Below are 24,472 nucleotides of genomic sequence, written 5' to 3' on the forward strand. Positions count from 1 at the left end.
GCGCACGAACAACATGATTCGAAACACCTTCACCGTGGTGGAAGATGTATTCGGTCAGAGGAAGAAAAAACAGTGAGAAGAAAGGAGAAAATGCACCCTTTGCCCCGTCAGATGGAACACCGTGGCTTCGGCATTTTCGATTTCTATCTTTCCTTCTAATGATACGTTTGGCACCCGCCCCACTCCCCCTCCCAACGGGGTGCTCGATCGGATGATTTCGATCGAAAGTGAACTAAATTTTAATTATTTTATTTCACCCCCCGAACGTGCTTTATTTTGCAGATGCTGCCCGCGGAAAACGAGTTAAAAGCGCCCATTATCTAACGGCTCGGATCGACAGTGAAATAGCAAAACTGAACGGCACGTGAGATCTCTAGTGCGAGAAACTGGAAAAAAGTGAACTACCAAACCGGGAACAACTTTTAGTGCTACCTCAGGAGGTCTGTGCTTTTAGTGAGGAAAAGTGTGTCACACATTCACGAATGGCGATGGCGCGTCGAATTTGGATGTTGGAGGAGTGTGAAATATCAGCCGTGCTGTTGATGGTGTAGTGGTTTTGTGTGTTTTTTTTATACTTCATGGCTCGTTAGGCAAATTATTCTAGTGAAAGTGAACAGTAGTGCGCTCACGTTGGGCGGTTGTTGTGTTTTTGGAAGTGGTGTCTTTCGAGAGGTTTCTGAAAAAGGGAGGAAAATTAAGAAAATCGTTCAAAAATGGAGCCAATATACGGAACGAACAAGAAGTATCTGCAGAGCATTGCTGGCAGCGACTATTACCGGAGTCCGAGTACACTGAGGCCTATGGTATGTATAAAACTAAGTAAATGATTTACCTGAAGATCAAATCATATCCAACATCGTTACATATAGTAATAGTTGCTATAGTTTGAGATTGAGAAAGTAAATAGTATATTGAGAAAATAAAATATTGATATTGATATTGAGATATTGAGAAAGTAAAAGTTGAAGAAATTATTCTATGATCACGACATGAGATCATCTGGAATGAAAAGTGTATCAATCATACCATTCTATTATACCATTTGATCAAATGAAATATTGTTCAATATTTAGTAAAATTCTAAAGTAATTTTGAAGCGCTAGTATAACTTGGCTTAATAGTTCTATGCTACTCAACAACAACTCTAATTGCAGTGAAAAGTAAATAAAAAATCAAAAACAAACCCCTCCCACAATCTGAACCTGAACAAACAATGTAATCAGACGGAGTCGGTCGCTTCGTCTATGCCTTTTCAATTGCTAGTACCTGGAAGACGTGAATTCCTCAGAAATATTCGCCCATATTGCTTTCGTTTACAAGCGCCAATTGATTCTAGGAATGCCGAAGCACGATTTTTCCCGAATGTTTCAGCCTCCCGGTGGGCGTAAGTATTTGCGAAATATTGTTTTCGGTGCCACGCGGACTTGTTTAGAAAAAGCAGAAATTTGGCGTGGGTTTGATTTGATTTTGACAGCCTGAGACATAAACTGAACCGAGGCCGGCTTTGATCTTTGAAGGGTAGGAATTTGATTGACTGAAACTTAAAATGAAACGTGCACGTCAAATATGCCAAATGTTAAAGAGTGGCCATTTACGGTACCATTTGTTTTCGAAGGAATGCAAACTTCTTACCATAGAGTTGAGTTTCATATTCAACGTTCTCCAGACAATAAAAACGCTGTTGCTTTTCATATGAGTATCAAATGGAGAAACTAATGTTCAGCATCCTCTCGGGCCGGCTAAATAGACAAAGAGTTAATTGAGCTTTCGTTCTAATCGATGTTCATAAGACGGGGCGAGAATCTAGGCGTGAAATGAAATCAATCCATCGTTTATCGCTAATTCAGCTTATTCTATTTTTGGGATGCTGTCTACATTTCCGCACAATAAGCGCCGCCACTTTACCCCCTTCAGGCAATTTCAAACCGGGCAGCTATTTTCAAACGCCCCATGGCGGCCATCGCAGCTGACCACCCGGAGAAAAGATGGTCGGATAGAGCTCCAGTTTTTCATCCCACAACCACCTGGTAGCAGCTTCTGAGAGCGATCGATATTTCGAAAGAACTCCGAACGCTTTCGGGGCACTCGAATTCGATACGCACTCCATCCAGCTTCAGGGCCGGCCGCTTCTTCTCGCTGTTGCGTTGCTTGCCCAATTATCTTTCCCGGGTTAAGATACGAAATTCGGTTCCACTTTCCCGCTCGGCTCGTGCATCAAGCGCCGCCCGAAACGGTCAAAACGTGCCCACCGTTTTGGGGTCGATTTTCCGCCGCTGGAAAGCTCGACTGATGGATCTTCTGCCCAAAAGGCAATTGGGGAAGCGATGGAGGTGTTTTCTCGGCCAGTCCGCTTTCTTAGCGTTGATTCATTTTCGGGCCTGAGTAGTTTTTGGATTTACCACACGGAACGTTGGAAATGGTGCCAGCGATGGAAAGAAGCGCCATCAACGGGTTTGTTTGTTTGTTTGTTATTCATTATGGTTTGGAAGTCTACGGAAAATCTTGTCGTATTGTAGAATTGTTTAACTACTACGTAGTAACAACTAACAGTTTGTCTTTGATGTGATGTTTTGTGTTTTCGTGTTAAATGTTTAAATAAGGCTTTCAAAATATGCTTTACAAATTGAGTACTGTAAAAACTTGTCAAATATAATCTAATACTCATATATTAAAAAATTTCCATCAGCTCAACTCAATATAGCCTCTTCGATTTCCCTCGAAACAATCCATATTCGATGGAAAAATTGGCCTCGGCAAACGTATCATTTCTACCCCCGCTAATGTTTGCGTCCAATTTTCACCTTCGCGTTAGAAAACGCGATTAGATTAATCGGTTTCGCGAGGTGGAAAGAAAGAAGGCATCTCCCCCTCCCCATTAGCATCTTAAACGCATTACCCGCCCCGGCCCGATGAAAGTTAGCTTTGGCCGGCCGATCGGAAATCGGATTAGCCAAAGATAGCACCGGCCGTGTGTGGCAAAAGAGAGAACGGCGATCCGAACCGATTTCCGGCACCGCTGCGCCGATGGGCAAATTAGAGGAGCTTTCTATTTCCTTCGGGTTGCCAAAAAACGGCCCAAAACAAAAAGTCAAAAGCCCCGCGTCCGGGTGATAGGATTCGTATCGGATGGTTCTCCGGCCCGATCGGACGCGCGATACGGATTGGAGATGCTGTTTGCTCGGTCAGTTCGTTCGCCTAGCGGAACGGATCCGGCCGTGATAGGCAAAAATGTGGCAGATTGGATCGAATGTCGGCAGAAGTGCAGTGCGTCGGGTTTTTGTGTGCGAGCGAACGGACAAAGCGAAGGAGTGGAGGCAAAATGGGAGCTTTTTGCGATGACATACCGAAATTTCCCGGAAGGAAAAACTAATGTTTGGACATGAATTGAAGTGGGGGGGTTTTTTTGGTTCTCCTTCTTTTTTTCGTTTCTTTTTGTGGGTGAATGCGAAGGAGAGAAAGTGTTTCAAATCGTCGTGCGCCAGATTGATGCGATGCCCCGCATTTACGGTGCGGCCAGTGCAAACGCGCCCCCTGAGGAAGGCGGGCAAATTTACATAATTAAGTTTATTAGATAATTGACCTGACCTAATGCGAACCGGGTTAGTTTGCCTGGGTCACACGAATGCGAACCCCCGCCTCGGAGGAAGCTGCCGGGCAAAGCGGCCTCCGCTTCGCTAGACGAAAGGTCCGGGGATGCTTTTCGGGGTCCACTTCCAACAGCCGACCGTGGCAGTGAAAAGAGAACCAACCCAAGAGAAGAAGGGCACTGGTGCAGGCGAAGAGTGGATGCTAATGGAGATCGGCAGCCAGCATATTCGGTACGTCGTGGTCAAGCTGCCGTTCCCAATAGTACCGTGAGATAAATTGTCTGACCACTGCCAACACCTACTTCACGTGTTCGCCACTGGAATGTGATGGTGGTGATGGTGGTGAAGAGAGAAGGCGGTGGTAATGGAAATTCTACGTGCACAGGGGAACGAGTACGTGCCGAAACTTTCTCCAATCATCCGATCCCGCAGCCGGGTGAAGCCGGGATCGTTCCCACGACGCACATGACGTCGTGTGCCTGTTGGGTTGGCCGGTAGAAGACGTTGAATAAATTGAAAGAATTAGAAACAGATGTCACGCATCACCTTAGGGTGGGCGCACCTAAACGAACGGGGGTGAAGTTTTCCGTTTGCGACCTTAGCACGAAAACTGTCCGAACTGAATTTTAGAGTGGTTGGGGATCTTGTTTTGGTAGGGTGCAAGGAACGGCACTAGTTTCATGTAGTTTATTTTGATTGTTTTATGCAGAGTTTTTCTTTATTTTACATTAATTTCTCATTTAGTAAATGTAACTTCAAATAAATAATTTTATTAGGTTTTACTTGCCTGTAATAATCCTGAATAGAACTAATATAGCTGAAAAACATGTTTTTAGACATTTCAGTTTGTTTATGAAACAGACCTTATAATGTTGCATTATTAGGTCAAATATTAGGTTATTCCTAAACAGCTAGAAAATTGGTTAAAAGTGTTCTGCAAAACCCTGAAAAATTTTATGAAACTATCAAACAATAGGAATTAAATTTTCAAACAATTTCCATGTATTGAGTTATCATATTACTAATTTGTTCATTTGAGAAAACAGAAAAAAAGGAGGAATATTAACAACTCAATCTATTATTTCCCTCTAGCCCTAAGATCAAAATATAAATAAATGAACAGAACAAATTCGCTGCAATCAGACAACTCGGCGAAATAAAATAATGAACTTGTTCAAGCAAACTCCTTTTTAGCAAATTTATTGTTCACCGGAAACAATATTCCCACATCATTTAAAAACAAGTCATCTGACTCGGTGCATCAAAACAATGAACAATGATTATAAAATGTTGAACAAGAAATCACATGTTCGAAGGAACAATTATTACTAGGAACAATTAAAGAAATCCAGAAAATGAACACAGATTGAAAGTCGATTGTAATCAGCTTATCTTGTTTGCTTATATGAACGCTAATTCCAATCCCAATCGTAAACTGTGTTCCTTGTATCACTTTGGCCAATCGATGTAACACTGAATGCTCATTTGTAGCCGGCTTTACACTCAAACTCAATCAACCTCTTAGCTTATTCCCACCGATGATCGATGACAGCAATTTAAGCGCTCAATCCAATCAATGCTGCTAGAATTCCACGGCCGGCATCGATCACTGTTGTAACTTAGCAACGGGCTGCTCCTTGATTCTCGCGCCGGCAGCTTCGACGATGATTGATTTATTACTTCACCGATCAAAATACTTATCAATTTAATCTAGATTTATGACTACGTTGGTGTGAGGCTGGTGCCTTCATGATTCCTTCAGAGCGCTTGCAGAATGTCACCTCGCAACATCCTGCCGGCATCGTGCCAGACGTTTGCTTCCGGCGTTGGAAGGCATCGTCACCGACAGTGACGGACAGATGGGAGGAGTGAAAACCAAAGAAAAGATCCAAACCGAGCGGGCACCAGGCAGACACTAGTAAAGTTTCCATCCTAAATTATTCATAATCGTTACAGACCACTGCACCGCCGTGTCATTCGATGGCAGTTCGAGGTAGTTGCTGCATTGATCTCGCAGTGAAGTCAAACTTTTAGCAAGAAATCAACGCTTTTACTTTCGCTTCTGTCGTTTCTTTTCGGCCAGTTTTGCACAAACGCTTTAGCAGTGGCTCACTTCAGTGTTTGCCATTTTGTGGGTATATTTTTTTCTTCTTCCAACAAGTTCCTCCGGTTTTCGGTATTTTTCCTTCGCTCTCCGCGAAACGAATTGGTTTTTCCAATCTCGCCCGGTAGGATGGTATGCCGTTTCCGGGCCGATGCAAGTTCGTCCGGGAGGGTCCGAACGGAAAGCGGGAGACGCTTGGAATATAAATTTTATTGACACTTTGGAAAGTGTAAAGCTATTTCGCGGGAAACTTTTTCCCGATACCCGTGCATGCCAACGGCGCGTTTGGATGGATGGACATTCATCCGCCCGGTACGGTACGTGGTCTGCCCGGAACGGATGTGCCCGACGCCCGACTGGATGTTATAGAAAAAGACGACTTTTTTTTCTCTCTCTCTATCCCCACTCTTCCTCCGTGCAAAAAGTGTCCTTTGGATTCTACTCCGCTCAGGGAAGGTGTGAAGAAAACGAAACGCAGACCGTTCGTTCCGGTGGTGGAAGACATTTTCCTCGGGCTAATGGTCCCGCTTACGGCCGGTCGGAACGTTCGCCACCGGGAGTAGGATCTTGGTGGATGGCGGCAAAACTTGTGCAAGTAATGTTCACAATCGTTTTTCCACCCCCTTTGCCCTCCGTCCCGGGCCAACGAAACCGCGGCCGTTCGCGTGGGTTCCGTTGTGTGGACGAGTGAATTACCGAAATTGGTAATTTTGAAATTATTTTCACGCTCAAGCGGTTTCGAGATTTGTTACAAGCAATTCTTGTGACAGTCGTTTTTGTGTCCCTTGCCACGGCAAATACAATTTGTTGCACATTACTGGATGTTGTCCTGTGGCATGTGTCTTATTGGGTTTGGGTTGTGCGAGTTGGAAAAGGTACGAAAAAAGAAAACTGGTTAAAGCCAGTTCAACTGCAGAGTTGTATTGTTTCTATCTAACAGATGGGTACCAGAAGAATAAACTGTTTTGTTCATAAGTGGATCTATTAAACAATTTCTCAGAATAATTGTTATAAAACAAGCAATACAAATTAATAATTGTTTTATGTTAAAAGCAGTACAACAATACAAATAAAATATATTTAACAAAATGATTGTTTCTCAAAAGAGAATGAAATAGTTGTAAAATAAGCATTTTTATTTAAAAATTTTTTTGTGTTGAATTTGAAAAACAAGCATGAAAATATAAACTATCTCAAGTGCCCTACAAACACTTTGTATCTATTTTCATCGTATTCGCCACACAATTTCAGCACGACAAATAAAGCATCCCCACAACGGGCCAACGCAATCGAACTAGTTTCTAGCAGAATGTCAATTCTATCACCACAAACCATGCGACAGGAGGGGAGGGGGAAACAATATCACAAATCCTATTTCGTTGTCATCTAATTGGATTCATTTTCGCTCTGGTGGCGAGTTTTTCTGTTCTGTTTTGTGCCATGCAATTTCAATCGGATCCATCCTGTTCCAGGCGAGGGTACGAAAAAATCAGCACAATGCTCACCGCAAGGACAGCCAGCGTCCCGATTGCGATAACCGAGAGCGGTTAGTTGCACCAGGGGTTGGCCCCACAACACCCCCGAGGGCTCTAATTCAATCGCGACGTCGACTGCATAAATCTAAACGCTGGTCAAAGTCCGATCGCAGGGGTGGAACTAAAAAAAAGGACAGAAAAAACGATCTCAATTAATTGAAAACTTCACACGAAAACGTGTCATGATAGTAAGAGCTTTCACTGGTATTGTGCCTCTCGGTTGCACTGCGGTGCAACGGTGCATTCGACGCACTGTGGTAGTGCATTTGGGAGGAAATTGATGTGAATATGTTGAAAGGGGGGAAAACAAATCACAGTCCTCTACCTTCGAACAATGTGCAGTTTGTGGCGAGAGAACCCGTGTACACACCGTTTCCCTTTTTCTTCTTCCATACACTCGCACGTTTTGTACACCAATATACCAGTTCGTCCTGCATGGGGCTTTTCCTGTGAGCTTGCGGTTGGGTCGGTGTTTGTGTTTTTGCAGGAAACCTTCTCATTGTGGAATTCTTCTCCATCGTTAATGTTCAACATTGCACCAGTAAGTGAGAAGTTGGTTTAAGCTTAACGGTCGTTTTTATTCCTGCTTGTCCTCGGATGGCTGCCATGATGGATGACATCATTATAATCGGCTCGAATCAAGCGGATCGTCTCCCGCACCATTGAACAGCGAGCATTCGTTTCTCGTTTTCCGTTCCCTTGCAACATAAAAAAAAAGGTGCGGAGGTGACGACGGTATGAAAATAAAATCTCCTTCCGCATTGCCCTTGTTCCTGCTCCGCATAAAAACCGCACCCGAGCCACATAATCGGAGGAAAATGTCTTGCAGTGCATACCAACGAGTACAGTAAGAATGTCGACTGAATGGAATACCAATTGTGATGGCAAAACGGTAAAGCAAAGGTTCTCCATTCTATTGGTGGTTGGTGTGGGTTTTGACATTTTTCAAATCCAAAACCAAAGACTTGGGGTTCGGTTGGGGGTTTTGATTTTTTTTTCTGTTTTGCTCGATACGATCCGGTAAACTATTGTACGTTCGCCATTCTGAGCACGTGGCCGAAAAGCACGTTGGGCGTGTCAATTGGGTTTATGAAATGATTTTTTCCCCACCTAAAGAACTATCTGGAACGAAAAGAAAGCGATTATGGAAACGCTTAATATATTTGTTTAAATAATGTTGATTTCCTCATTGAATCTCTTTTTTCGTGAGATTGAAAAATATTATTCTGATAAATTTTAATAAGTCATGTGTTGTATGAGTATGTGTTGTGTGAAAAAAAACATTGAAATTTTAATTTACTTACCCTGAATTAAAAGTTTCAGATTTCGGCTGACTAAGAAGCAATCAAATAAGTATCATTACTTAAATTTCTTCTCGTGCAATGAAATACTAACTCGGCTTAACTCCATGCAACAACAAATGTCGCAAAAATTGTGCTGAAACCAATATTTAGTATCATGTACTTTTTCCACCAATATTTATTCAAACAAACGTCGACGGACTATAGTCGTTTCGTTCATAAAATCCTCCATAAGATCATCTTATCTTATAGGATAACAGATGTCATTCCTCCAAAGTGAACATTCTTTCCAATTTGCTCCAACCAATTTATTTGGTTGACTCTTATTCACCCGTGTTTCTATTTATCTTGTTATTTTTTGTCTTTGACTGAAAACGGACATTTTACTATAAAACGAACTGGTTTTATTCAAAAGCAACTGCCGTGCATAGTACTACACACATTAAATTTTCTTTTATTACTTTAATTTGGTAGAATTGAAGGGCGAGAGGGAACAAAGATGCTGCAGCAAATGAGCATTTTACTGTTGAGGTAATCGTTTTACGATCTACTTGGCCATCTCACTTTATCGCCGAAAAAAATAAAACCGTTACACTGAAAAAAATCTCAAAGACTAGCGGATGCACTCACAGCAACTAAACTTTGCATACTGATCAAGAACATGTTAAGCTTTTAACAAAAAATATTGAACTCGATCCTCTTTTCCCCCGCTTCTCCCTACAACCCGATTTCCGTTACTTTTGGGTCCCCACTCGTATGTTTGTGTTAATTAATGATATTGCGAATCATCATTCGCGAATAGGACATTCCACGGTAGTCATGTTTAAAACTTACCCACATTATCGCACTCCAATGAACTTTGTTCTCATAACGCCCGTTCAAATTAGAATTTTCGCAGTTTTTGTACCACCAAGCTCCGTGATGTTGCTCAGCACAATTAATGGGAGCAAGGTCATTATCTCGATCGAATGTGCTAAACTTGCCATTCTTGTGATATTTCAACGAATCTCCTGCTGTCCCTGAGTATGTTCCTAACTTCTTCAACGCATACATCTCTGACTCGTTCCCTATCTCAAACTCGCTATACTTAGCGTATCCGTAGTTTCCAAGAAAATCTTTGAATTCCACCAACAGTTCGTGGGATCGATTTTTAGTAATTTGATGAATGTATTCTAGTCCGAGCCAGAATTCGCCATCTAAAGCTCCAAATCCGTTGCGGTACTCCGTCCAGTTCCTATAAAAATCGACCGAACCATCATGCCTATGCTGAATTACTGTCCAGCCGCCTTCGAACTTATTTTGCTCACAAAAGACTTGGAATGGTTCGCTATTCTCCCCAATTTTGATCATGTAAGTATCCGATACACTGAGAGCTTGCCGACATGAACTCACTGGATGCAAAAACTTAAATAACCTAGTGGTTAATTTTGCTTGCATACTAATATTTTGTACCGTATCGATAAGCATGTCCAGAGTATTCTTGTTTTCTCTTATTTTCTTGAGCTCAGTTTCCGACGTTTCCTGGATATGGTCCATCTTGGGTATCACATGATTCTTCAACGCCTCCAATTTGTTCCGGGTATTCTCGTTCGATGCTTCCATACTCTGCAAATGAAACAAACATAAATGAAACACAATCGAAACAAACAAAAATGTAACACTGGATGACTCATAAGTGATTATGACTTCACTTGTAATGTTTTTGTTTCAACATAATATTATTGTTTGTACCAAACAATATTCAGTTAAACAATTTGAAATCTGTTCCATAAACGGGAACCAAAACACCAGCAATCGCTTCAGCTTATCGGATGTTTCATTCTTTGCGTTATTTAGTTCTTAAACTAGATTTTCAAACAAGACTTGAATGAATTTAAAAGAGTTGTTTTTTCATCATTGAATCTCCTGCTGTATCTGAGTATGTCCCTAACTTTTTCAGCGCATACTTCTCCCATTCGTTCCCTATCTCAAACCAGTCGTACTTAGCGTGTCCGTCCTTCTATGTATACATACATTTATATTTTTATATATACATATTTTGTTAGCAGAGTACCTCGAATGAAATTGAATTTACTTCAATTTTTTTCATGTACCCGCTGGGCGATTTCGAGCAAATTGTCCTTGAAAACGTCCTACGTGACACAAACATCGAGCAGTTTTGTATGGTGAGTAGGACGAAGTAGGACGATTGCTTGGAAAACGTCCTACATTTGTTTCATCCCCATACAAAAAAGTAGGACGTTTTTAGGACGATATTTCGAGCTGCCTAGCGGCTATTTCCCATGACACCTTGAGAGCTTGTCGACATGAACGCACTGGATGCATCATGTGAAGCAACTGAGTATTAAATTTGCCTTGGATACTAATATTTCGTATAGAATCGGTAAGTATGTCGAGAGTATCATTATTCTCTTCTATCTTTATGAGCTTACGGTACGACATTTTCTGGGACGTTTTGCCTTGAGCATCCTGTTGTTGCTGAGTTTGTTCCATCTTGTGAGCGTCAAAATGATTGGCGGATTTTTATTTTTTAACTGTCGATAGTTGTCTTTTTGATTTCTCCGGCAAGTTTAATGTCAAAATATTTGTCCGGATAGCAGATACGATTTAGTTTGTAAGCTACTACACGTATACTCTTCTATTTTAGATTTTTTCGGTCCTGGCTTTTTCCTGGCTCGGTATTTACGGTCTTGTCAATTTACTCAGATAGCACTATTTCACAACTTCAACGCGACGCCTTTCGCAAACAAAAATCTACGATTTTGGTACCAGTCGGGATTTCACGCGTTCCAAGCCCTAAACCTCCTTTAAAATAGTATTTGCTGATCCTTTCGATATTAAAATATCATCGGCGAAGTCTCTAATCATCCATCGACGCCGAATCCGTGTCCCATGACGTTCTTTGGCTTCGACCAATTCACGGCCATTTTGGAATTCACTATACCACTTGTAAACATTTTTTTACCATCGCTGCATTACCAAAGGCTTTCTCAATGAATCCGGAGCAAAAAGTTTGTTACGCGTACACATTTTTATGCAAAATCAAATTTGGCCAGGAACGAAAATAGAGGAATGTACGTGTAGTAGCTCACAAAATAAATCGTATCTGCTATCCGGATCAATATTTTGACATGAAACTTGCCGCAGAAATCAAAAACACAACTATCAACAATAAACAAAATTATAATCAGCCAATGCCTGCGGACAGTTTGAGCACCAATGTCTCCTCACTTTTTGTACACAGTAAGGTTCGTTATATTGTTTTTGTTTGCCTTCACACTCTACAAAGAAGAAAACATCAATATCGCAGCATTGGAACAGTATTCTAAGGTTGAGCAGCTTGTTTTCAAAAGGTTGTTTCATCCACTGTAATTTCGTGTCAACTTACTTTTTTCCAAGAATCCTCCATTGCCTGCATTCTTGTCTCAAAGTGCATGAGCATGTTTTCCTGCAGACGTTGTTCCATTTTCTGCAAAAAATCATAATTGTCACTCAACTTTAGAAAAGTTGTTTAGACGATGTTAGTCAACAACCTTTAGCGAACTCTCCAAGGTTGCAATCAAGTTTTGCTCTACACCTTGCAGTTTGTCCTCGAAACTATCTAGTTTGCTCACTAAATTATATAACTCAATACTATTTATAGCCATGGTAGCTCGAGCTAACAAAACAACACCAAAACACAAACCCACGAGGTAGCCGCAAATATTCATGGCTCTTGTTATACTTGCACACACAATCGAATTGAGTGATGAAATACGACTGCAGCCGAATTTACAGGAAACGAATGATGAACTCATGTTCTTAGCTATGGTTCAAATATTATCACCAACACTGAACCAAACGCGATTACGCGAACCAAAATACACTCTACTTACTTACTTATGTGGCGCTACAACCGCTGAGCGGTCTTGGCCTGACGAAGCTCCATCCGAAACCGCTCACGGTCGCTCGCCACGCTGGTCCAATTCCGTATCCCGGCAAAAAAAAAAAAATACACTCTATTTTGACAAAAACATGTTCTCACTGGGTGACTCATAACTGATTATGATTTCAAGTTATGTTTTATTAAAGCATAATTAAATTGTTTGTACAGTCCAATAATCATTAAAATATTTTGAAAGTTGTTGCATAAACGGGAATCAAAACACCAGCAGTCGGTTTAGCTTGTCGAATGTTTCATTCTTTGCGTTATTTATTAGATTTGTAAACAAAGCTTCAAAGAATTTAAAAGAAATCTTTTTTCGTTAGTTGAAACATCTCAAAAACACAACTTTCAATGGATCACCGTGTTGAATATACTTGATTTTATGTCACAAACAGTATCCAGTCCGTGAGCTGATTATGTTGAACATTACTTACCTTCGCTATTCAAATAAGAGTACTCCTGGGTTGCGTGTTTTATTTACCTTAGCCATGCAGGTGACCAATTTTCTTGGATATAGGTCAGGGCTCAGAAGATTAGTTCACAAGCGTCGTAGAAAAATCTACGAGTAAGGAATGAATAACAAATTAACAAAGACAAAGATTTGATTCCAATGAAATAAAAAACGAACGGTGATAATGAGAAATGTTTTTATTGAAGGTGAATGAACTGATCGAGTCAGGCTTAAATTAATTGATAATACCGCGAATCATTTTTTTTTTTCAAGTCTTTTTTCAAATAAACCCACGTCATCGCACTCACATCACTTGTTGTATTCTAATAACGCCCGTTCAAATTGGCATAGGTGCATGATAAGTACCACCAGGTTCCGTGTCGCTCCTGAGCGCAATTACGACCATCTTTGTCATTGTCTCGATCGAATGTGGTAAACTTATTATTCCTGTTGTCTCCCATCGCATCTCCTGCTGTTCCTGAGAATTTCTCTAACTTCTTCAACACATACAATTCTGATTCGTTCCCTATCTCAAACTCGCTATACTTAGCGTATCCGTAGTTTCCATGAAAATCTATCACTTCCACTAGCAATTCATGGGGTCGGTTTTTGGTCAGTTGATGAACGTATTCTAGCCCGAGCCAGAATCGCCATCAACATTCCCGAACCCATTGCGGTACTCCGTCCAGTTCCTATAAAAATCGACTGAACCGTCATACCTATGCTGGATTACTGTCCAGCCGCCATGAAATGTGTGCAAAAAGTAAATCAATCCAGTGTTTAATTTTGCTTGGGCACTAATATTTCGTACCGAATCTGTCAACATGTCAAGAGTTTTTTTGTTCTCTCCAAGCGGCTTGAGCTCAGTTGGGGTTTTTCCTGTATTTTTTTTTTGTTTCAGCCGTTAGTTGTAGCTGCATATTGTCTATCCTGGAAATTAACTGATTCTTCACATCTTCCAATTCGGTGCGTGTGTTCTCTTCGCTTGTCTTCACACTCTGATCAAACAACATCAAAACACAAGACTACGAGGCACTCAGAGTTTTCATGGTTTTAACACTTTTTATTTTAGTTTATGATAAAACAGGCACACGAAATCATTTTGACGTCTTTAGCATCCCAATGTAAAAAGCCCTTCAGCTTTGTGTATCGCATGAACTGACGCAAATTTTGGATATTTCACGTAAACGGTGGGGCATATTAAACAAAAAAGCGAACAAGTGAATGTTCAACGTTATCTCCATTCCTGGTCCTGCTCTCTGGCTTCAGTAGTGTCCTTATATGTGTTGATGCAACGAAAGTCTTATCAATGTCCACCAAAACTGGCAAGAGATGAGTAGGAATAACAGGAATATTCAAGAATCTTGGGATTTTAAAATGTTTTTATATTTTAGCGAGGCAAACGTCATTGGCCAGTACTGTGTAAGTTGTTCTAGAAGTCAACTCGCTCAGACAAGGAGGCTGGCAAGATTAAAATTCAACTTGTTCAAACTTCAAATATACTCGAGAAGCAAGGAAGCTTGCAACGGCTCACATAAACAACTCAAGCATCTACAATCTTTACAATGTTTTTTACCATCGTCGAACGAAAATGCGAATTAAATTCATTGCGGTTATGCAAATAGGAAGAATCCGATCCGGCCAACAATCCTTCGAAACGCTGGCTTCCTCTTAATGTGTTAATTATTTATTTCCACCCCGATGATCGGTTCTGTCACCGGCGGAAATCATGAAGAACGCAACAGCACCACTTTGGTCGCTTTCCTCTGAAGCGGAATCAAGAGGTCCTCAGCAGGCAGCCTTTGTTCGGAGAATTCGGAGGCGACGGCTATGACTCCGGCTGAGGTTTTGGTGCAAGTTTCTCCCTTTCCCCGTTCTATCACTTAGTCCACTCGACTGAGCTACTACTGCTTTGCTGATTTATATTGTAGAGCATTGCGGGGCAGTGGAGGATGAAAAAGTGGATACAATTAACGGATTTAATCATGTAAATTTTCCGACCGGTGGTACTGTTTTTCGAATATCAAAACCAATTTCATACTAATGAGATTTATACTCTTAGCTTCAGTGGGAGGCGCGGGAAAGTGCGACAGCTGGAACCGCGGAAAGCGGTGGCTTCAAATTTTGATAACCCCATTCAGGCCTGTCGGTGCGGATCGTTTCCCGCCAGCAACCTACGACCATAATCGCAAATACCCGCCACGACGGTAACGACGTTCCGGTTCCAAAAGTGCCGTCGGTTGAGTTATGGGCTGTGATTTTTCTAAATTTTACGCTCCTCTAGTGGAAAACCGGAAAGTCCCCTCGGGGTTGGGGAGCCACTCGAAACCACTTGTTAGCAGTGGCGATGTAGGACCGGCGTGCGATGCGAAAGAATCCCATTCAAGTTTACCTAAATATGTCGTTCTCGGTCCGGCCCTCGATGAAGTTGTTCAAGAATGTCGTCCGAAGCGGGCGGTCTGGTGTAAAATTTAGCAAAACACATCCTCTCGGCAATGGCCGTGGCTGCGGTGGCACATGCCGTTTGCTCGGTCATGCCGAATGGGTCATTAAACGGGTGAAATACTTTCAAACAATTTCCACAACGAGAGCACGCCCAGCTGCTTTGCAGAACCCGTCGCTGATGGATGCGTTTAAGTTGGGCGGCCGGAATTTCTTAGAACGAAATAAACGATCGGCCATAAATCATCGGCGCTCATAAAAGCAGCAGAAGAAATCGCTCGCACTGGGCCATTGGGTGGTAAAACCGGGTGAGTGTATTGTGTCAGAGCGTTGCTGCGCGGTTTCAGTCCTTACTGGGCAAGATAACACCAAGGTTTGCGGAGGGTGAGGGAGGGGAAAAAGATTAACGGAGTAGGTCATGATTTCTCCATACAGTACACGGAGAGCAATGTTTCAAAATGGAGGTTATTGACGAGCGAACAATGGGATAATGGTTTTCAGATTCCATTGTTTGTTTTGCCATTAGCGGGGAAATGTGCAGGAACGTAACGTTTAATGCTCAAGCTTTCATCCGGATTTTGCAAAACAATTTCCCAACCTGAGGAACATATTAGAAACATTTTTAGAAAACATCGCAAAGAAACTTGTATGATTAGTTTGCTCTTCCACTCGAATGTATTTTATTTTCCATCCCTTCGCATTTCATTTACATCATCCCTTCCGACCACCGCTCGACATAAATCGATCACGTCACATCCATGCTTGGGGTCGGTTCGTGCACTGTTCCGAGCCCTAACCTTCTGAGGGCGCACCGAGCGAAGCGAACGAGCGCCGAAAGTCGTAAAAAATCTTACCATAAATAAATGGCTTTCGTTTTTTATTACGCGTGAAATCTGTACTTTGTGTCAGAATTGTAGATAACATTTTGCCATCTTCTGCCAGCAGCAAATCACTCAGCGTTCTCTCACAGTCACCGGGGTGCAACAGGCACGAGACAGAGAGAGAGAGAAAGTAGGTGAGGTGGTGGTCCCGCTGGGGGAGATGATGTGGGGGTCATAAGTACTTCAACCATAGTGATTGCTGCGGCTGAGGGAGAATAAACCCACGGTGGGTGAAATGGTACTCCTTCTGAAACGTCGGGTTTACGCGGGTTGGCGAATCCACACGGGGACATGAACCGCACGGTCTCCGTCGCCATCGCAGGGAAGATACTCCCGAGAACCACCTAGCGAGGCGCGATATAACTCGCGTTAGCGCGAAACCAGACTCACCTGGGAGAAAATAAGCGCTAAATTGCCTCCATAAAACCGGGATCATTTTTATATTTTACGGAATATTTATTATGACCCCGGACCCTCGACACTTGGGCCGCTCACTCGGGAGCATAATGATCCTAATCAAAATAATTAGCTTCTCCACTGAGTGCAGATAATGCGGCGATTCGGGGCAAGCGGGGTCGACGATTGGGGTGGGAGCTCGGGAGTATTTGTTTTGTTTCCGTTTTGGGGTTACTTTTCGAATGGCGAGATTGCATCAACCACGAGGGAGATGGAAACATATTTTTAATAAACTCTCACCGAACGAAAACGGGTGACCTTACGCAAATGGAATGAAGTCCAGGCATCAGTTTCTTAACCTGATTTGCACGAAACCCGGAGGTGAAGCATCGAGCTTATAAACTCTAGCCCCAAAAATGGCGTCTCTCACACGCGCCCCGTGGGGAATTTGAAATCAGCGGAAAATTGGAAAGGTTGGTCAGTCAGTGCACCTCCGTCTGCGCTGCAGGGAAACTGTGCACGAAACGATGAACCACGGCGGTTGCTCGCGCCCGATGCTCGTTACTCTAATGGGCATGACCAGGGCTAATATCTTCATCACTCGGCTAATTGACCGTACAAAAATTTATGGCCCCGTTGCGATGAGGCCCCGGAAGCCTTCCGTTCCGATGATAACCGTTGAAAATGGTTCGAAACGAATGTGATTACACTGTTCACGAATGTGTTTGTGTGTGGTACGTTAGCCAACACTTTTCGGGATCGGTCGATTGGGCGAATCGATTGGAGGAACAGTTTAGGAACGCATCAAAACGGGTTCGAGGAATATGTTCTCCTAGTTCTACTTGATACTAGTTTGGAATCAAATTATGTAACGTAATTTTTCCTATTATAAGAAGAAGAATGAAAGATAATGTACACTTTTTGGGATCTAAAATATAAGATTTAAATCATCCTATTATTAAATTCAACTTCATCCAACGTGTCGTTACATGGCTTACTTCATCGTGAAATATCCACAAATATATTTGATCCTCCCACAGGGACTCCGGTTTCAACTCTCCGCTCCTAAATCATACCGAACAAGGCCCACGAAATTTGCATTAATCAAATCATGGCGACGTGATAGACGAAACATAAATCTTTATTCTCCCGCGGGACAATGGCGCTTCTAATGGTGTCCGGCGTCCTAAACACACGACCCATCACTGGACGACGCTGGACAACTGTTTCGCCCGACTCCGGTGGGGTTGGTGTAAATTTTCCACCATCGGGCGAGTTCCCGGGTGGCCCGGAGACTGTCGGGTCGCAAGTTACACCCCCAAGAGATCAGGGTATTCGGGTCCGCAGTGCACCGAGTGGTTTCGTGCGTGCGAACCTCGTGTGTGTCGTTATTGTTTGTGAATCCCTTCGATTGGGACGGTGTCATCCCAGTTGTACCTTCCCGGGAAAACCGGGGTGTTTTCAGTGGTGGTGTGCATTCGGGAGTAGGGAGGGGGATCATTCCATCATTCGCTACAAAGTGTTCGGTATCGTTTCGCATGCGGATTGAAATTGATTTAGGAACGCATTGGCACCAGCGCGTCCCCATTGCGAAACGCATGGTGGTGTCATTTGCAGTACGCTGCGTTTTCGAAGTGGTCATCATTAGCCAACGAAGGCGTCAGAGTCGCGTACAGGTCCCACGGTGCGTACGGTGGAGCGAGTGAACCGATTTTACATGTAACATTTATTGGGTGGATTCAGCCACGGTTCGGACGATGATGCCGCATCATGTTTGTTGATTTGCACCGATCGCTCGATGATGGACGAGCGCCACACCGTAAAACTAGACTGGGCGCGTACGCGGTTGTGGCGAGGATTAAAATTTGACAACCGTGCTGTTTGCCAGATTGCCCATTAATGGTCATCCGGGCTTTGCGTGCATCGTACTCGGGTGGTTGGTTCTGGTAATTTCTGGCCCGAAGCATCGATGGTGGCACAGTTCAAAGTGGCAAGTCTTGTTTTGTAATTAAGCTGCGGTGTGCGAAACGTGAGCGTTCGATCGGTGGACGAAGCTTCTCACATTGGAGCAAACTTTCGCAAATAGATGCATTTGACGGGGATATTTATTTGTTTGCCGAAATGGAGATGGGGCGATTTGGGGTTTTGTAAATGGGCTGTTAAATTTCGAATGTAATTATACAAAACGTTTTTCGGCTACAAATTGATCTACCCTTGTTCTAAAGCATTCGAATGGAGAACCCTGACGTGGAAAACTAATGATTTGAACTTAAAAGATGAGTGTTTATCGTACTTAAACAAAAAGATAACTTAAATTTTTATTTTCTTTCTCCATTTTTTTGACAAAACATGTGTCAGTTTGTATCAACACATCAGTCACTTTTCATAAGACAGTTTTTTTCAGATAATTTTCAACTCTAAATTAACACACTTTGAGTTTTCCACAGTTTCTGTTTGTGAGTTCGAAGTGATCAAAATATTTTACTCCAAATTTAATTCAATTCCGAAAAAGTTTTTGTGTTTTTCTTTTTAATACGAAGCTTTTTTGTTTACTAAAAGAAACGTTTGCGTGTTTTTTAAATACATCAATCCCTTTCCATCCATTCAATGCATTTTCTTCAACCGAACCGGCTTAACTTGTTGCAACGTTAGCAATTATTTTAATGCAACTCATCGCACTCGAAAGTGTCAATAAATGTCTAACGGTGATGTCTGAAACCGACGGTCGATTTCGTTCGCGCGAAGCCTTTCCGCTTAAGAGTGACACCGATTGCAGCAGGATATGTCGATGCGCGGGAAATCGGTTCGAGTGCCGTCCCGGAAGGAAGGCGGCACGTGTGCACTCCGCATTCACCATTCAATAATATTTGTTCTACGAAAGTGCGACACACGCAGCAACCTATCGACCCGACGCGATGGTAAACGTCAGGTTTTGCGAGCGAAAATCAATGTCAACATTATTATTCCATTATTCTGGATCGATACATTTTCACATGCGTCTCAGTATAGGGGGACTTTGAAGTGGACGGGTTATTCCTGCGAAACGATCGAAACCACTTTAGCCGACGGAGCGAGTTGATAAACGATGACGTCGATGATCGTCGACGGTGCCGTTGAATATTGCAGTTTTGTGATTTTTCCCCGCGTATCGAAAACATGCGTATGGAAATTGTAACCCAGGATATGGTGCCACGTTTCAGCGAACCGTAACTGAACGCACAACATTATGCATCTCCGGTTCCATATTCTGGCCGACCGGTTTTCGACCGCGCTCGCTTAATGTCATGCATTGTGCCGAGTGCGGAGGGATCGATAAATGTTGAGCCCCCGTACATCACCTGTTCGGTTTCGGGTTGGTTTTCCGTCGACGATGAACTCCGGATCGAGATTGACCTGATTTTCCCGAATGCCGGACGAGCCTATCGGCCCCGGGCCCGTCCGTAAAATGGAGCTTAGGCCCAAAGGGAGAAGAATCCCTAATTTAGTGTAGATGTTATCGCAATTATAATAGATTGACAGCTTAATCTGTGCCATCTAGGCCACCTAGGAATTGGAACCGACCGCAGCGGGGACCAGGGAGAACCGCCGACCGATGCAGCAGGACTCGTGCGTGGGCTGTCCGACGGTTTTCGGGATCGATGATTCGCTTACGGCTGATGCGATAGTTTGTCGGGGCCGTTCGATAATTATCTGTTTGTACAAATGACTCGAAAATGATTGAATAGTGAGTGGAGTATCTAATTGGTGTCCACGCGCGGCGGGTGACAGCGCGCTCGAGCCTATTGTGGGTGAGTAAACGATTATATCGATTAGCCGTGAATCCACCTAACATTCGTTAGCCATTGGACAGGCGGAGTACATCAACGGTGCAATTAATGTTGAGTTATGCAGCGCTATGGCGACAAAACGCCCATGTGGACAAGGGCGGAGGGGAACGTGGGATGGGGGCACGTGGCATGGAGGAGGAATAGAAAGACACAGGTATGGGGTCGATTAAGTTTTAATCTATAACAATGTATCTGAGTGGGTCGTGGGAAATGTGACATGCTTTGGAATTTGGGCATTGACAAAAAATCCCTTTGAGAGCATAATTTCTGTAATTTGGGTGCCATTTGTTTCCATCTCAATAATAGTAATCAAGTAACGAATACTGAATTTTTGTGGGTGGAGAAAAAGCTAAGAGAGATATTGTGTCAAGAAGTTCAATTCAATTATGGAAAATTAATGTGTGTTTTGCTTTATTCGATTAGATTTTTTGTAATTCTGAAACCACTGTTTGTGTGAAGTTCAGACAAGAACAAACCATTTTATTGGTAAAAAAGTAAGCCGCATATACAAAAAATGATATTTCATTCAAAAGCAATTCGTTTATAAATTATTTACCTTTAGTTGCTAAACCAAATCAATTATTTTTTTCTGATTTTTTCTTTTCAAGTGCGTATTTTAGACAATAATCAGAATTTAGACAATAATTTAGAATCAGTGAAGTAGTATTAAAATATCCAAGTTTGGCAGTTTGTTTTCCCAAACACCTAAAAGACAGTTGTTCTTTTTTCCTAATCTATGTCGAATTTCCTTTATTCCTTTTTTATAAATATACTTTCACATTTAACTTTCTTATTGTATTGGTTGCTTTCTCTCAGTATTTGGGTTAGTTTTGTTCAAAGGAAATGTATTTAGGCTAAGTTTCAATTTTAAATCTAATTCTTGAGTCATGAAGACAAGAATGTTGAACTGAAGAAAACATTTATTTGTGTTTAAAAATAATACACACCTCATTTGCTACCTTATAACGAGATCACAAACCACATACCCTCATCGAAAAAAATAACATACACATTTATTAAAAACCCGCTGATAATTTGTTTCACCTATACCTATCGCACCGATTACGCTGGGTGTTTTTTCCTCACGAAAGAAGGGAAAAGCAATGACGACCAATCAAGCTGGGCATAAAAATCAGTGCTCCGGCACTAACAAGCTGCTCAATATTTTGCCTCCAAAATCGCCACAATCGCACGGTGGTTTGATAAATGGAAACAATTCATTACCGAGTTAACGGAACTTAAAAACTGTTGGCCAGCCCACAATCCAGCGCCGGAATCTTCGGCCCGATTGGATTTGCACAATTTCGCGCGAACCACTCGAACGGCGCTCCCGCGGGGCGTTTTCGGTGACGGCCGATGCAATGGATGGCCTTTCCATCATCGTGGCAACGTTTTTAGGTTTTGTTTTCCTCTCTCTCTCTCTCTCTCTCTCTCTCTCTCTCAGTCGAGGGAACGCGAAGGGAGTGGACCAGTGGACGGGAGAAGGAGAATCTCCACGATCATCCGGTGCGCGGTGGCGAATGTAGGTCAAAATGTTTATTCAACAATATAACTCGATGCTAATGATTCCCGGCCCGCGAGCGGAGGGAAAAAGTAAGTACACGCGAGCGCAAAGAACACGATTGCACAACAATTCGCTAACTGTGAATTTCCCTCGTTCCCCGTTCCCGTCCCGAGCTCTCGCCACCGAAGGACCCGGACTTGCATGCCATTGTCTCGTTCGCTTCGGCGCGAAAATAAAAGGGTTTTGCGGGAAGACTCGTCGTTCGCGGCATTTTCTTTTTGCCCTCGCTTTCTTCGCCATCTCGCCCCTCAGGCTCGGAAGAGGTGGATGATTTTCAAACCAGCGTCAGCTCATCTGTGCTCATTTTCGTTTCAAAACCCTTTTGTCGTGGTTCGAGTCACGCTAACGGTCTCGGTAGCGAAACGGGAAAGCGCACGATAGAATATTACACCGCCGGTTTTTTCGGGCGTGAGGTTTGAAAATGCTACATTTAATTTTTAATCTTATTACCTACACCTCAACCACTGCTCCGGTGGAGAGTGTTTTATTTCATTTTTTACTTCAAAGCGCGGCTGGCGGGGGTTTTGGTTTTTCCGGGTCGAGAGGTTCTTTTCCCAAAAATCCCCGCGCCCCGATTGAGGCTGACCGCAGAATTGAGCGTAAATCGGAAATTGGATCGCATTATTATTGTTATTACTGTGGACGGCGTTTGGGGACGCCAAGAGCAGAAAACAGAACGAACAAAAAATGTAAAACCTCGCTCCTAGGCACTCGGAGCAAGGGTGCTAATTTGACCGTGACCGACGGCGTTCTGTTGGCCGGGGCTTTCCTCACCGCAGCGACAGAAAGGGAGGGCGAGCGCTGGAAAGTGTTACCTTTTCTTTACGACAATCGTCCGGAACGTTCTGTTTGTAGCACGTTGTTCGAAATTGTTCCCAAAATGAAGCCGGCAAACATCAAGACGGTGCTCGATGTGGCCAATTTGTGGACAGATTTGACGATTATAATTAGGTCGTTGATTCAAACAAAGGGCAGTTGTAGATGATTTATTTCGAGTACAGGTAAGCGGAGTAACCTTTTATGATCGCTGTAAACATCTTGTTTATACTTTTCCACAGATTTTTTTTTCATGATTTTTTACGTGTTGTGATTATCAATAACTTATTTAGTTGAACTATTTTTTTTAAAGAAAAATTTCCCTTTCCGAACACATATTAAAAATAAAAGCTTTTCCCAAAAAAAGCCTAGGACTAGGATTTTCAAAAGAATTTTCATTCAAATCTCGTCCATGATGACAACTGCACCATTTCATTGAGTTGTATTTCAAAATATGCCAAACCAGGTGATTATTTATGTTTCATTCTCATCAGCTTCCCGGGGTTCCCCTTTCGTTTTGCTTTTGTTTGCCTAATTTCGAGCCATTAATCAAACGCAAATTGTCATCACCGCGACGGTAAAAGCCCCGGCTCCCGAAAATGAGAAAAAGATACTTAAAGCCTTCCCAGTTCTGTGTCGGTAGGTTTGATATTTTTCCCTTTCTTTCTTCTGCTTACTGTATCTTTTTTGCCGGCACGCTGTTTTTAGTGTTCATTGCCACCGTAGCGTAAATATTCGTGTGAAATCAAAATGAAGAAATGAAGCCGGTAGGAACACAAAAGGGGCTGAGGGAGAAGAAAAATAAAGGGTCGCAAACGGGTCGGGTGTCCCGCTGATTTGCCTTTTTCACGAGGATGCGCGCCACGCCGGTTATGCTCTAATTTTTATTTCTTCCCATAAAACTCTCGTAGCTTAGCTTTTGAGCTTCGCCGGCGAAGGGGTCGTTTTATATAATTTTCCCGTCCCTCGGTTTCTTCTATGGGACCGCACCAACCGCGCCGAGCAATGTGTTTTCAGCGTTTTATTTTTTTACCGCTTTACACACCCGGCAGTACCAAGAGGGCAATATTAAAATGCGTTTGAAATAGGTCGGCGTTTTTCGAGCGCTTTACACCTGTGCAACCTTTTCCTTGCCATCATTACCATAACGAGTTGCGGTTTTTTTTGTCTCGGGGACGGGTTCTTAACGGCAAAACCAACAAACGTGGGCTCGGGTAAAGGTAAGAACGGATCGTTTTGATTCTTTTCCGCAAAACTTCAGGTCTCTCATTAGCATCGATAAAAAAATATGGTGGAAAATCGCGTTCCCAAGCGCGACTGCGGGTCAACTTCTTCCGCCCGCCCGGACAATCTCCATTGTGCTAGGCCGTGGAAAAATGGCAAACGCATCACCAACCGGCCCCCCGGGGGGTGTGAGCGGGGGCGGAAGAAAACAATGTCCCGACCTTTTTGTGATGAAATAATTATCCGCTAGAACAACGATTTACTCGGCGTTGAAGTGGTGAAAAATTGACCTCTCCTGGGAGGAGGCTGTTTGGGTGGGCGACGAGAACAAACCATTCAGAAGCCTTTTTTTTTCTTTTAAGATATGCTGTTTTCCCGCGTGAGCTATTAATCAAGCATGTTAAGCATCTTCTAAAAGG

General features: G+C 42.8%; 1 protein-coding gene across 1 annotated transcript in view; it reads left to right on the forward strand.

The window, feature by feature from the left end:
* Positions 1-713: 713 nt before the first annotated feature.
* Positions 714-24,472, forward strand: part of LOC131287412 (uncharacterized) — a 37,592-nt gene continuing 13,833 nt past the window's right edge. Inside the window, exon 1 of the mRNA XM_058316462.1 lies at positions 714-803. Coding sequence (XP_058172445.1) covers positions 714-803 — 90 coding nt within the window. The remainder of the gene's footprint in view (positions 804-24,472) is intronic.

The sequence above is a fragment of the Anopheles ziemanni genome, chromosome 2, assembly GCF_943734765.1.
Source record: "Anopheles ziemanni chromosome 2, idAnoZiCoDA_A2_x.2, whole genome shotgun sequence".
In the NCBI taxonomy this organism is placed as follows: Eukaryota; Metazoa; Arthropoda; class Insecta; order Diptera; family Culicidae; genus Anopheles; species Anopheles ziemanni.